At 36.7% G+C, this 14,617-nt stretch overlaps 1 protein-coding gene across 7 annotated transcripts in view; it reads right to left on the bottom strand.

Annotated features, from left to right (window-relative positions):
- Positions 1 to 13,691, bottom strand: part of LOC127861125 (death effector domain-containing protein-like) — a 90,685-nt gene extending 76,994 nt beyond the window's left edge. For all 7 annotated transcript variants that reach the window (XR_008040079.1, XR_008040078.1, XR_008040080.1 and 4 more), the window contains exons 1-5: positions 13,329 to 13,691; positions 9,590 to 9,696; positions 8,296 to 8,470; positions 6,833 to 6,945; positions 5,222 to 5,363 (exon numbers count right to left, since the gene is read on the bottom strand). Coding sequence is in view for 1 of the 7 variants with exons in the window: in XM_052399501.1 (XP_052255461.1) it covers positions 5,222 to 5,363; positions 6,833 to 6,945; positions 8,296 to 8,470; positions 9,590 to 9,696; positions 13,329 to 13,680 (889 nt within the window). In the remaining 6 variants the exon portion in view is untranslated. The remainder of the gene's footprint in view (positions 1 to 5,221; positions 5,364 to 6,832; positions 6,946 to 8,295; positions 8,471 to 9,589; positions 9,697 to 13,328) is intronic.
- Between the last annotated feature and the right edge of the window lie 926 nt (positions 13,692 to 14,617).

Genomic DNA, 14,617 nt, shown 5'->3' with positions numbered 1-14,617 from the left:
AGTTTCCATTTTATCTTCTCTTCTTATCCAAATCTCCAATTACTGTATTCGTCCTAATTGAATCTGCCTATCCCCCTCCCCAGCCTTAAAGAGCAACAACATCCCAACTATGATTGTATGACCCATACACTAACTGTAAGATTGGATAACAAGACAGCCATGATGGTCCTGAAGAGCTCACCTAAGTTTAATGTAAAAAATAGTTGACCTGGTGACCTAGTTTTTGGCTCCACTTCACCCAGATTCAAGACTAACATTCTGACCAAGTTTCATCAAGATTTAGTGATACATGTTGCTTCTAGAGTGCTCATATGGCTCGTACAAGATTTGACGTGGTAAAATAGACATATGTAACATGTGGATTGGAACACGTCTGTGATGTTGTTAAGACAACAATGTTGACAAAGTTTCATCACAGTTTAGTCATAAATGTAACAAGGTTTTCCTCGGGTCTGACAAGGTGACCTAGTTATTGGAAACATTTGATTCAGAGTAAAACTTGGTCAAGATTAGATATTGTCAAGATAAAAAAATTCTTACCAAATTTCATTAAGATTGAGACACAAATGTGGCTTCTAGAGGGAAAAAGTTTTTTAAGGATTTTACCTAGTGATCAAGTTTGGGACCCACATTCAAACTTGGCCTAGATATTGCCAAGATAAACATTCTGACCGTGTTTAATCAAGATCAAGTCTTTAATGCGGCTTGTGGTAACAATGTTTTTCTAAGAAATTACCTTGTGACCTTGTCTTATGACACGTGTGACCTAAATTCAAACTTCACCTACATATAGCAAAGATCACCCGTTTCATCAAGATTGAATCATATATGTGACTTCTATAGAAAAAGTTTACAACACTTTTCTAAGATTGCCCTAAACACCTTGTTAAGTAAACATGATACAGATTCAAACTCAGTTTAGATATTGTGGAGAGTTTAGTCAAGAATAATAAAAATGGTGGCCTCAAGAGAGTTAACTTGATGAAGCATGACACATTGCACACAGTAAGACAAGCGTGATAAAAGGGTCAGGAAAAAAGGCAAGTGTCTGATTACAGAAGTTATAGTAAGCCATTTCCTGATGCCATTTAATTGATTGTTAAAATATACTAAGATAATATAACTCACCAGCTTAGTATCCCAGTCTTATTAAGAAATTCAAATCGAGACTATTAGTCTAAGGGAAAGAACCAATGGTTACTTGCAATTTAGTCAACACATCAGTTACCCTTCTTGCATATTTTTGAATGAGATATTGTAATATTAAAAAACTTAGTTTGGGAAATGATTGACGTGTTTTTGTAGTGTGTGTAGCTTTATTCATTCTTTATTTTTTTAATTAATTTTCTATGATCCCTTGAAAATGTTATACATGTACTGACCAACCATTTATTAGACCTTATTCAAATTTTAAAAATGTACTGACCAAATTGTTATTATACCGTTGAAGTACATAATATAATGAATATAAAATGGCAAGACTCTTGAGGTAAATATAAGCCACGCTCTGGGAAAATTGGGCAAAGTAGGGTACATGAACCTAGACTAGGAAAATTGGGGAAAGTAGGGTACATGAACCTAGACTGGGAAAATTAGGCAAAGTAGGGTACATGAACCGAGACTGGGAAAATTGGTCAAAGTAGGGTACATGAACCTAGACTGGGAAAATTGGGGAAAGTAGGGTACATGTACCTAGACTGGGAAAATTGGGCAAAGTAGGGTACATGAACCTAGACTGGGAAAATTGGGCAAAGTAGGGTACATGAACCTAGACTGGGAAAATTGGGCAAAGTAGGGTACATGAACCTAGACTGTGAAAATTGGGCAAAGTAGGGTACATGTACCTAGACTGGGAAAATTGGGAAAAGTAGGGTACATGAACCTAGACTGGGAAAATTGGGCAAAGTAGGGAACATGAACCTAGACTGGGAAAATTGGGCAAAGTAGGGTACATGAACCTAGACTGGGAAAATTGGGCAAAGTAGGGTACATGAACCTAGACTGGGAAAATTGGGCAAAGTAGGGTACATGAACCTAGACTGGGAAAATTGGGCAAAGTAGGGTACATGAACCTAGACTGGGAAAATTGGGCAAAGTAGGGTACATGAACCTAGACTGGGAAAATTGGGCAAAGTAGGGTACATGAACCTAGACTGGAAAAATTGGGCAAAGTAGGGTACATGAACCTAGACTGGGAAAATTGGGCAAAGTAGGGTACATGATCCTAGACTGGGAAAATTGGGCAAAGTAGAGTACATGAACCTAGACTGGGAAAATTGGGCAAAGTAGGGTACATAAAACTAGACTGGGAAAATTGGGCAAAGTAGGGTACATGTACCTAGACTGGGAAAATTGGGAAAAGTAGGGTACATGAACCTAGACTGGGAAAATTCGGCAAAGTAGGGTACATGAACCTAGACTGGGAAAATTGGGCAAAGTAGGGAACATGAACATAGACTGGGAAAATTGGGCAAAGTAGGGAACATGAACATAGACTGGGAAAATTAAGCAAAGTAGGGTACATGAACCTTGACTGGGAAAATTGGGCAAAGTAGGGTACATGTACCTAGACTGGGAAAATTCGGCAAAGTAGGGTACATGTACCTAGACTGGGAAAATTGGGCAAAGTAGGGTACATGAACCTAGACTGGGAAAATTAAGCAAAGTAGGGTACATGAACCTAGACTGGGAAAATTGGGCGAAGAAGGGTACATGAACATAGACTGGGAAAATTGGGCAAAGTAGGGTACATGAACCTAGACTGGGAAAATTGGGCAAAGTAGGGTACATGAACCTAGACTGGGAAAATTGGGCAAAGTAGGGTACATGTACCTAGACTGGGAAAATTGGGAAAAGTAGGGTACATGAACCTAGACTGGGAAAATTGGGCAAAGTAGGGTACATGAACCTAGACTGGGAAAATTGGGCAAAGTAGGGTACATGAACCTAGACTGGGAAAATTGGGCAAAGAAGGGTACATGAACATAGACTGGGAAAATTGGGCAAAGTAGGGTACATGAACCTAGACTGGGAAAATTGGGCAAAGTAGGGTACATGAACCTAGACTGGGAAAATTGGGCAAAGTAGGGTACATGTACCTAGACTGGGAAAATTGGGAAAAGTAGGGTACATGAACCTAGACTGGGAAAATTGGGCAAAGTAGGGTACATGAACCTAGACTGGGAAAATTGGGCAAAGTAGGGTACATGAACCTAGACTGGGAAAATTGGGCAAAGTAGGGTACATGAACCTAGACTGGGAAAATTGGGCAAAGTAGGGTACATGAACCTAGACTGGGAAAATTGGGCAAAGTAGGGTACATGAACCTAGACTGGGAAAATTGGGCAAAGTAGGGTACATGAACCTAGACTGGGAAAATTGGGCAAAGTAGGGTACATGAACCTAGACTGGGAAAATTGGGCAAAGTAGGGTACATGTACCTAGACTGGGAAAATTGGGCAAAGTAGGGTACATGAACATAGACTGGAAAAATTGGGCAAAGTAGGGTACATGAACCTAGACTGGGAAAATTGGGCAAAGTAGGGTACATGAACCTAGACTGGGAAAATTGGGCAAAGTAGGGTACATGTACCTAGACTGGGAAAATTGGGCAAAGTAGGGTACATGTACCTAGACTGGGAAAGTTGGGCAAAGTAGGGTACATGTACCTAGACTGGGAAAGTTGGGCAAAGTAGGGTACATGTACCTAGACTGGGAAAATTGGGGAAAGTAGGGTACATGTACCTAGATTGGGAAAATTGGGCAAAGTAGGGTACATGAACCTAGACTGGGAAAATTGGGCAAAGTAGGGTACATGAACCTAGACTGGGAAAATTGGGCTTAATCCGTAAGTGCAAAGAAGGGTACATGTACCTAGACTGGGAAAATTGGGCTTAATCCGTAAGTGCAAAGAAGGGTACATGTACCTAGACTGGGAAAATTGGGCTTAATCCTTGTGTGCAAAGTAGGGTACATGAACCTAGATTAACCTGTGCAATACTCATAGGCTTATCAGGGACAACAATTCCACCTTTTAAGGAATATTTTGTTTAAAGGAAGTCTCTTCTTTACAAAAATCCAGTCTCAGAGGAAAGTGTATTGCACAGGTAAATTTGGGACAACAACTTTAACACACATGCTTCTAACCCTGTTATCCCACTGCCAGGCTGCAAGACTACCATGTTTATGACACTTTTAGTACTCAATTACTTAATTCACAGAACTAAACAAGATGCTTTATTCAATACAGGCTGAGGCTCCAGGTGGAAGCTTTGTAAAAAATGGATCATCGTCACTTTCTGAATGAGTCTTAGTCCCCATTAAATGAATGTCAACGTCAAAATGTTGTCAGGTGATGTGAGAGTGGCGGGTCTTGAATGAAAGTGTCAATGGTTTTCACAGTGCTCCAGCTAGGATTTGAAAAGGGCAGGTGGGGGGGGCGGCTTTTTTGTCAAAAGGGCACTTTGGACGTGCAGTATTTTGTCAAAAGGGCACTTTCTAACACGCGGGCGTTTCTGGAATGCTTCCTCTAGTCTTGCATGCTAATTTATATGTTATTAATAATCGTTAGAATATATTATTCCCATTATTATTAAACAATTCAAATATAATGTCTAAAAGGAGGAATAAATTAATGACAATGTATTGGGATAAGAATTTTATTATTCATCATATGTAAAAAAATAAATAAATTTTTTTTGTTTTTTTTAGGGCAGGGCGGGCCCTAGGAGGGGCAGGGCGGACGTTCGGGAGGGCAGGGTGGGGCGCCCTTCAATTTAGGCCTACCTTGAGCACTGGTTTTCAGAAAGCAGTATTCGTCCTACACAAACTGTCAATTGGGTTAACTAAGAATGTGACCTAAAGTAACCCACAAGTTGGTCAATGCCATGGTCAAAATGAGGTGAGGTGGGTGAGAGTTTTCATAGATATCATCCATGCAAGTATCAAAGCTTTGTCTCAAGCAGTAATAATGTTTGATGGAAAGATTCCTTTTTTAAAATAACCTAATTACGACCTACTGAATGAGTTTCAATGAAAATGTAAGTCAAAGTCAATGTAAAATGATTTAAGTGATGTGGATATACAGATAGTGTTCAATAACATTATAAAGCTTTTGGATTTGTTGAAATGATAGAAGTTACGTGTCAAATGGAAAGACCAATTGCTTTATAACTAGTGCATAAGTAGATGCTGGGCAAATAGAAACTGCTCTCAAACCAACCTGTTATAAAGACCCCTTTCAATGCTTGAAGTAAAGAGCCATTTATATAATCTCTCCAGAAGGCATCCAAACTGGTGATTTCGGAAAATTTGATCTCGCAAACAACAGCTCCTAGATCCCGAGCCTTGAGAATAAGACTAGCCTGAAAATATAAACAGACAACTAACAAGAAGGGCATTAGAAAGCTTAGCCTTGAAAATATAAACAGACAACTAACAAGAAGGGCATTAGAAAGCTTAGCCTTGAAAATATAAACAGACAACTAACTAAAAGGGCATTAGAAAGCTTAGCCTTGAAAATATAAACAGACAACTAACTAAAAGGGCATTAGAAAGCTTAGCCTTGAAAATATAAACAGACAACTAACTAAAAGGGCATTAGAAAGCTTAGCCTTGAAAATATAAACAGACAACTAACAAGAAGGGCATTAGAAAGCTTAGCCTTGAAAATATAAACAGACAACTAACAAGAAGGGCATTAGAAAGCTTAGCCTTGATAATATAAACAGACAACTAACTAGAAGGGCATTAGAAAGCTTAGCCTTGAAAATATAAAACAGACAACTAACTAGAAGGGCATTAGAAAGCTCAGCCTTGATAATATAAACAGACAACTAACTAGAAGGGCATTAGAAAGCTTAGCCTTGAAAATATAAAACAGACAACTAACTAGAAGGGCATTAGAAAGCTTAGCCTTGATAATATAAACAGACAACTAACTAGAAGGGCATTAGAAAGCTTAGCCTTGAAAATATAAAGAGACAACTAACTAGAAGGGCATTAGAAAGCTTAGCCTTGAAAATATAAACAGACAACTAACTAGAAGGGCATTAGAAAGCTAAGCCACGAAAATATAAACAGACAACTAACTAGAAGGGCATTAGAAAGCTTAGCCTTGAAAATATAAACAGACAACTAACTAGAAGGGCATTAGAAAGCTTAGCCTTGAAAATATAAACAGACAACTAACTAGAAGGGCATTAGAAAGCTAAGCCTTGAACATATAAACAGACAACTAACTAGAAGGGCATTAGAAAGCTTAGCCTTTAAAATATAAACAGACAACTAACTAGAAGGGCATTAGAAAGCTTAGCCTTAAAAAAATAAACAGACGACTGACTAGAAGGGCATTAGAAAGCTTAGCCTTGAAAATATAAACAAACAACTAACTAGAAGGGCATTAGAAAGCTTAGCCTTGAAAATATAAACAGACGACTGACTAGAAGGGCATTAGAAAGCTTAGCCTTGAAAATATAAACAGACGACTGACTAGAAGGGCATTAGAAAGCTTAGCCTTGAAAATATAAACAGACGACTAACTAGAAGGGCATTAGAAAGCTTAGCCTCATTTCCAACCAATTCAGTCTCAGTAAACTATTAATGCACATACCATTAGGCATTCAAAATGTAGATCTGATCTGAAAATTGGAACTTTGAATTCAGATATAAAATTGATACTGTTTTTTTCTTTTAGTTTTGACAAAATATACCCAAAAAGAAATTGGTGTTATTTATATGCATAAGAAATTGTTTCCAGATTCAATGCCTGAAATTTCTGGACATAACTAACATTACCCGAATCGGTCAGATTTCCGAGTGTGACCTATGTTACCTGATTAAATCGGTCTAGTTTTCTGGCAATTTCCTGGGGTTTGTTACTATGGACACTAGCCTCCAAGATGTCCTGGTGACTCTCATACTCGTACTTGACTCGCAGTTTCACATCTGTAACAGAGAGTGCTTAGTTGCTACAAGTACATGTGTTACAATGTTACAAATGGCTTGAACATTCATTGGCCTCGAAAAAGGTTGTGTCAATATAGTGGATGTAGATTTCACCTAGCAACCACGTTTGATCCTCACTTATGGATTCCATTTTGAATATTTGCCATATAGGAATCAGCCGATAAAAGAGTTTAAGTGTGATGAACTGTGATGTCTATCCAAAATGGTATGCAAAATTCAACTGAAAACAGTGTTGTATTTTCATTCAAATTTGGGGCCTGTAGAAGGACCCATTCCTTAAGAAAAAAGACATATGTTTCCCAAGTGGGACCTAAATATTCCTAATTAAAGGTTTAAAAAAAACAAACAATTTAAATAAGACTAAAAGTCTCAACATTTGGTTCATAGCCCATCATGCTCTATAAGATAAACCGTAGTAAATTTTATGTCAAAATCAGTTCTTTCAATTATTCTCAGTTTTAATGCATTTGTTTGCAAACAAGAGATGTGTTTGTCACAAACACAATGCCCCCTATTGCGTCACTTATAATAAAATTTCAATATATCATTTGGCAGGTTTAGAAATTTTCTCCCTTTTAAAGCTTATTACTTCCCTTGGATTGTATGTTTTTACTTTTGAACTTGAAGGATGACCTTGACCTTGACTTTTCACCACTCAAAATGTGCAGCTTCATGAGATACACATGCATGCCAAATATCATGTTGCTATCTTCAATATTGCAAAAGTTATGGCCAATGTTAAAGTTTTCGGACGGACGCACAGACTGACAGACGAACTGACGGACAGTTCAACTCCTATATGCCAACCTACCGGGAGCATAAAAACAACAACACTTATTTCCAAATTAAGTCAAAAGAACGTATTTTTTCCCAAATCAAAAGGGACCTGACCCCATTCCCGAAATTGTAGAAAAAAACACAGGATAAATTTTAGAGTGACAAACTACGAGTGTTTCTTATTAATGACTTTCAGTACCCAATATTTAAATTAATATTGACACACAAGTGGCTTCCATGTTTTTTAAAGCAATTCCTACAAGTGCTATTAAGCTATTAAAGAACAAAACCCATGTCAGAGGAAATGCAAAAATTGTAACAACAAAGATGTAACCATAAAAATGAGCCGCGCTCTGAGACAATGGGGACTAATGCATGTTAATAAAATGTAGTCCCATATCAGCCTGCGCAGTTGGATGACTCTCCACGCTTATATTGTAATTTTCGATCAAAAAAGTATCCTCTTAGCTAAAATTCAGTTTAGGCGGAAAGGCAGAAGTCCCTGGTTAGCCTGTGCAAGACTTAAATAAAACTAAGCGCACTTATACATACCACATGAAAACCTGACTGGGTGATTACAGTTATAAACATCTGCTGATACATCGTGTGAGGTAGATGGTGGACTGACATCAATGTCCGGTGGGGAGTTGCTGGTATTACATGAAAAACTCACAGCTTCAGTCTTCTGCTTTTTGGTTTGATTATCACTGGAAGCACATTTCTTTTTCTGTAAAATGAGAAAACATGGTTAGAGTTCTATCACAGCACTCTAAGTTGGAAAACAAATGATCATTTTTAGTGTTGTTTAGAGCACTCACCACTGATATGTTGATAACCTGAGTCAATTCCTAATTAAACACAGAAAGAATAATGGTCACAAAATAGACATATTTTCATCAATTTGGTGACAACTTCAAACATATTAGCATTGTACTGGGCTTAATACAATTGCATTAGGTAGTGGCCTAACCACTGCAGGACTCTAGCTAGCAATGGAAAAGCCTATGCAATTTAAAAGACAAAATCATCATTAAAATCAATATTCCATGTGAATTTCTCTTAATGATATCCTAACATTTACAAGCAAATGCAAGATTGGCTTCAGGCAGCTCATGAGATCAACGTCATGCTTCCAAATCATGTGTTTGCTTCTAGTTTGGATAGCGCCGCGGGAAATTTACATGGAATATATTGTGACACAAGAAATGAAAACAAGCATTTTATATCTCTCTAAATCTATATTTCCATACCATACTTAGTGTCCAAATATTTGCTTTTGCTATAAGGGACACTGATTTTGTATGAGCTAACTTTATTTTACTAAATATTTTCGTTGATTTTCAGTTTTTATGTGGCTTAAAGTCAAACTTGTTTCAATTAAGCCATATATGCAAGTTTAAAGAATTCAGATCAAGTTGTGTGAGGATGAAACAGCGAAACATATAAATAGTCAACTATAGAAAATGTAAAAAAAATTCAGATGAAGTTGCATGTTAAAAAATATTTGGAAAACGTTTAATTGTGCTTTCAAACACCAAAATGGCATAGTGCTCAGCAAAATTTCTATATTGAGCCTTATTCTGGAAAAAATGTGGTTTGTTCTTGTGGGTAGCATTATACTGAATAGCCTATGCAGTTGGCACAGGCTAGTCAGGGATACACTTGATGCTTTGATGGGATTTTGCATTCAAAGTTGACTTTTATCAACAAAATAAGGTGAAGGCGGAAAGTGTTGTCCCTGATTAGCCTGTGCAGACTGCACAGGCTTATCTGGGGCGATACTTTACAACCATGCATTAAGCCCAGTTTTCGCAGAAAGCAATTCATATCGCTGTCATAGTCATACCCTTATACGTTCACTCTTCCTGGTGGGGTAGAGCCAGGGCGGTAGGAAGTCATCCACTTGGGTTGGGCCAGTCTTCTCCAGGTACTCTACTACTGGGTCCACTACGGCTGCAATACACAAGAATAAATTGCGTCTTGAGCTGACCATTACCCCCCTATAGATGCTGCTTTATTAATGTTATCTTGTTCAAGGAAAACTGGTGTTAATGCTTTTGCTTAGTGTCATCCCAGATTAGCCTGTGCAGTTCACAAAGGATAATCAGGGACAACACTTTCTGCTTGTATGAAATCTTGGTGTAAAGTCTCTTCTAAACAAAAATCTGGAAGGACACATGAGGCACATTCATTATGCACAGTTTTCAAAGAACAATTCATGGATATTGGTATGAGTAACAAATACACAATACAGGCTTACTTCGAGAATAAGCTGACACCTACAACAAGAACAAAAACCTTGTTCAAGTTGTTGGAATTAAGCTAACTAAGCAGTAAAAATGGCAGGGGGACCCCCTTTCATTTTTATTTAGATGATAATGCTGTGTTTGCATGAAACAGCAAAACATATTAACAGTCAATTGTTGGGCACATAAAAATATTTTCAGACAAATAAAAAGCAAAGACAATAAATTTCAAGTTGCAGGTTAGAAAATATTTGGGAAAAGTTTAAATGTGTTTAAATGTGTTTTGAAAACCAAAATGGCATTATTGTGGGCGAGAACAAATTACAATGGCAGAGGTGGAACATCATTGGACGAGTGTTTGAAAATAATGTTCATCCTATGATGACTGTGCCGTCTTAGATAAGAGCATCCTGGTCTTTTCAAATCTTCGCTGGGGGATTTAAATACGGGTACGTCTAAATTGCTTATATCAGAGCTCCAGATAAGGTTTTGTGAAATTCTTAACGTTACTACCAGATCTTCAAAAATAATTCTTAACTCTGAAATTTTATTCTTAACGTTGCTACTGAGTTTTGGAAAATAATTCTTAACTTTTCTTAATGACCTAAAAATAAATAATTATGGTTATTTTCATGCAAAAAATCAAAATAAACATACTAGCAACTTTATTTATACGAGTTTAACAGTGTCTAGTCAGTATTATACAATTTTATTTTTCAAATACCTTCATATGCCCAAACTGTGCTTAGATTGCATGCCTTCAATGAATTTTTACATATTTAACAATTACAACGGGTCCCCCCTATCAATCTTTTCAACGATAAGCCACGGGAATTGTCCCTTTCAATCGTTCAATGTTTTGACAGAGAGACTGCACACGCCACTTTTATTGGAAAAAATGCGCTTTGTTAAACAAACCCGATAACCATTCTATATAAGCACTGAAAAGATATTTAATACGCGAAATTCTCTCAAAAACATCTATACGAACCGATGTAAAAATAATTTATCCCACTTTTACAGCAAAATCGGTTGATTAAAGCCTCGTTGATTAAATTTCATCTATAATCAACGGCAAGGCTATAATCAATGGCACGAAATGACGTCATCAACTGCCGAACCGGGACTACTTTTTCCCACGCACCTCGTCACCTGTATTTGCCAAGTGCATCAATAATAAAAACAATCTCAAATGTTTGTCAATCTTAATGACCTTTAAACAAAGGAAAGTAGCAAAAACGAGTTTTTTGTCATTTATTGTCATTAAAACCTAGTATTAGGTAAATTTAACACTATGCAAAAAGGTTCTGTTGTTGTTGCTCCCCTTTGAAGAAGTCAGTTCGAGTTGCTCCCCTTTGACCGTAGAAAACAATCGTCTGGACCAAGAAATCCTGTGTTCATTTACAAGCTGTACTCGGATATGCGTCCATCTGATTTTTCTTCAAAGCATCTTTTCTACCTGGCAATACGCACAAATGACACTGCATCCCGGTGATTCTTGCGTCAACAATTGGGTGTCAACAAGTTAGGTCAGATGCTGAAGGCCATGGCAAAAGACGCCGGCTTTCTCAAGCACAAGAGAATAACGAACCACTCAGTTCGCAAATTACTGGTCCAAAAACTTCGAAATTCAAACATTCCACCCACTGAAACCATGGCCATAACAGGGCACAAAAATGTCCAGTCCATAACCAATTATTCCAACATATCTGTTGAACAGCAGCAAAAGTGATCATTCTTGCTCAGTCCAGTAAATGTTACAATCCAACAGATTCCTCTTGTTCACCTTCATGCACCGAAACTATGGCTGAAATGCAGCCTAGACAACCACTGTCTACCGTCGAACAAGTTGATCTTGATGTTCGCCCCACCCAGTCACTTCACCAGCAAATGTCTTTCTCTAGTTCGAACAACTTTGCCTCACAATTCTTTGGTGCCACTTTCAACATTCAAAATGTTAATGTATATAATTAGCTTAAATCCAAGTAATCTTTGTTATTTCGTCACGAAATAACCACATATTATAACAAAGAAGCAAATATTGTGCACCTCGTGATCGACTCGATAGTTTGATATCGAAAGTGAATTGTGTGTGGTGTTAGGCTACGTTGTAAACAAATGTAGTTCCTTGTAAATAACAACTTAATGTCATATTGATATCATAAAACTTAAAGATTTGCAATTCAATATGATTAAAATTGTAATTAATAACGCTCGACACTTTGTTACAGAACGATATTCTGATTTAAAAAAATGATTATTTGATCAGCGGTTATTTTTGGAACGCGGAGTAATACACTGACCTTGGTTACACTACAGTCATTATCAAAGTACGACAAACACTCATGAAAACTTATTTTGTTTAAATAAAAAAAGTTTACTGAATAAAAAGTGGGATAAATAGAATAATAGGTTAGTGTTGATTATAGATCAGGTTTATCATGCTCAGCACGAAAACGAAAAAGCACTCGCCAAGGCTCGTGCTTTTTGTTTTCTAAGCCTCGCATGATAAACCTGATCTATAATCAACACTAACCTATTATTCTCTATATTCGTAACTTGATTTTTTAATTCTTAATGGTACGACAAGATTTTAAAATAAATACGTAACGGACTTGAAAATAATTCGTAATTACGAAAATACGACCCTTATCTGGAGCTCTGTTATATGGCTCATATCGGCTGATATGACTGAAACTTGCGGATATGAACATATAACGACTTTAAATGTATTATTTTCCTTTATTTTTATATGAAAATCGTTTTATTAACAAAAATACACTCACTTCATGTGAAATGTTACGATCAAATGAATTTTAGTGTGTTTTTCATTGGCATTTTAATTTTAGTAACTCCAAATTCATATCTGCGAATATGAACAAGCAGTCGGAGCACATGCTCTACATTTTGAGGCAATGTTAACAGATTTATTACATATTGTTAATTTTTTCATTCAACAGTGATCTGTATAAATAAAGATGCAAAAAAAACCATAAATATTGCCTATATTCATTCATATTTGCACTTTTCGTTCATATCCGCGGATATGAGTCATATACGCATGATTTTAGACGGAGCGTTTAAATACTGGTATCCTACCGTAACCCGAATTCGACGACACCTAAATTCGACGATGTTCTATTTGTATTGATTAAATGGATGATTATTGTCTTGGAATCATTTCAAAGTAATACAGCCGAGTTTAAAATTATTATTTTGTGCCATTAAACATTTCATTATTTCTTTCGTTATTTGCTAAATATTGCTTCATGTAACCGTTACATCGTCGAACTTGGGTCACACTGGGATATGTACTGTCAATGTTCATGCATTTTTTACCTTTTCTTTTTGCTCCAAGAGTTGTAATGTGTAGTAATTCTGGGTTTCCCATTCTCATCGTTCTTTTCAAAGCATCAATGTTCGTGTCGTCTACAAATCCTTTATTTTCAAGAAACTTAAAAAATGTGTAGGCATCGCAGTTGAGCAGTTTCCGTGGAACGGTTGGAAATTGGTTATTAAGTTTACACAAATTTGACAAAGTAAAATGTCGTGAGAGAGTGAAATGTATTTTCATTTTATCTGTATCTCTTTCTGAAATATTATCGGATAAACTCGAAAACATTTGCTGTAAATAATTAACTACTTGATTTGTTTCGGGGTTTGTTTCGGACATTTTGATGGAGGACGCCATTTTGTTTTAGACTCTCGAATTTAATAGTCGGTGTCAACTATTACTCCCCACATCAGATACTTAGGTAATTGATCAATTTGATTTGATTATGTTGTTGTTGTTCTTGATGATGATGATGACTATGGTGGTGGTGGTGATGATGATGATGATGATGATGATGATGATGGTGGTGATGATGATGATGATGATGATGATGATGATGATGATGATGATGATGATGATGATGATGATGATGATGATGATAATGATATTGATGATGATGATGATGATGATGATGATGATGATGATGATGATGATGATGATGATGATGATGATGATGATGATGATGATGATGATGATGATGATGATGATTATGATGATGATATGACGATGATGATGATGATAATGATGATGATGATGATGATGATGATGATGATGATGATGATGATGATGATGATGATGATGATGATGATGATTATGATGATGATGATGATGATGATGATGATGATGATGATGTTGATGATGTTGATGATGATGATGATGATGATGATGATGATGATGATGATATAAACCCTTGAATGTGGTCCTATTGCATTTGTTTTTGGTTAAAGTATGAAGCATTTTGAAGTAAACACTTAAGTATTTGAAGTCGATTGAAGTCGTCATGGAGATACGATACGGCGCACATACTGCATTCTTGAACATCTATGATATCCTGTAACAAACTATCACGTCTGTGCATTTGTTACTAGCTTTCAGTGCGTACGTTATTGTAAGTCTTAGTCTCACTTTGTCCGACCTAACGATGAAGATAAGGTTATCTGAGAAACTTTCATTGAGTTTCTTCGGTGTTCCTTGAATTATATATTGCTTTTAAAGTTCTCACCGCGTTCCTCGCCCGTCGTTAGTCCGACCATGCTTTTCACTTTAAGGAAGCTATAATTGGCAGTGCAAACGT

This window comes from Dreissena polymorpha, chromosome 15, assembly GCF_020536995.1.
Source record: "Dreissena polymorpha isolate Duluth1 chromosome 15, UMN_Dpol_1.0, whole genome shotgun sequence".
NCBI classification, from domain to species: Eukaryota; Metazoa; Mollusca; class Bivalvia; order Myida; family Dreissenidae; genus Dreissena; species Dreissena polymorpha.
This window is presented reverse-complemented; position numbering and strand designations above follow the sequence as displayed.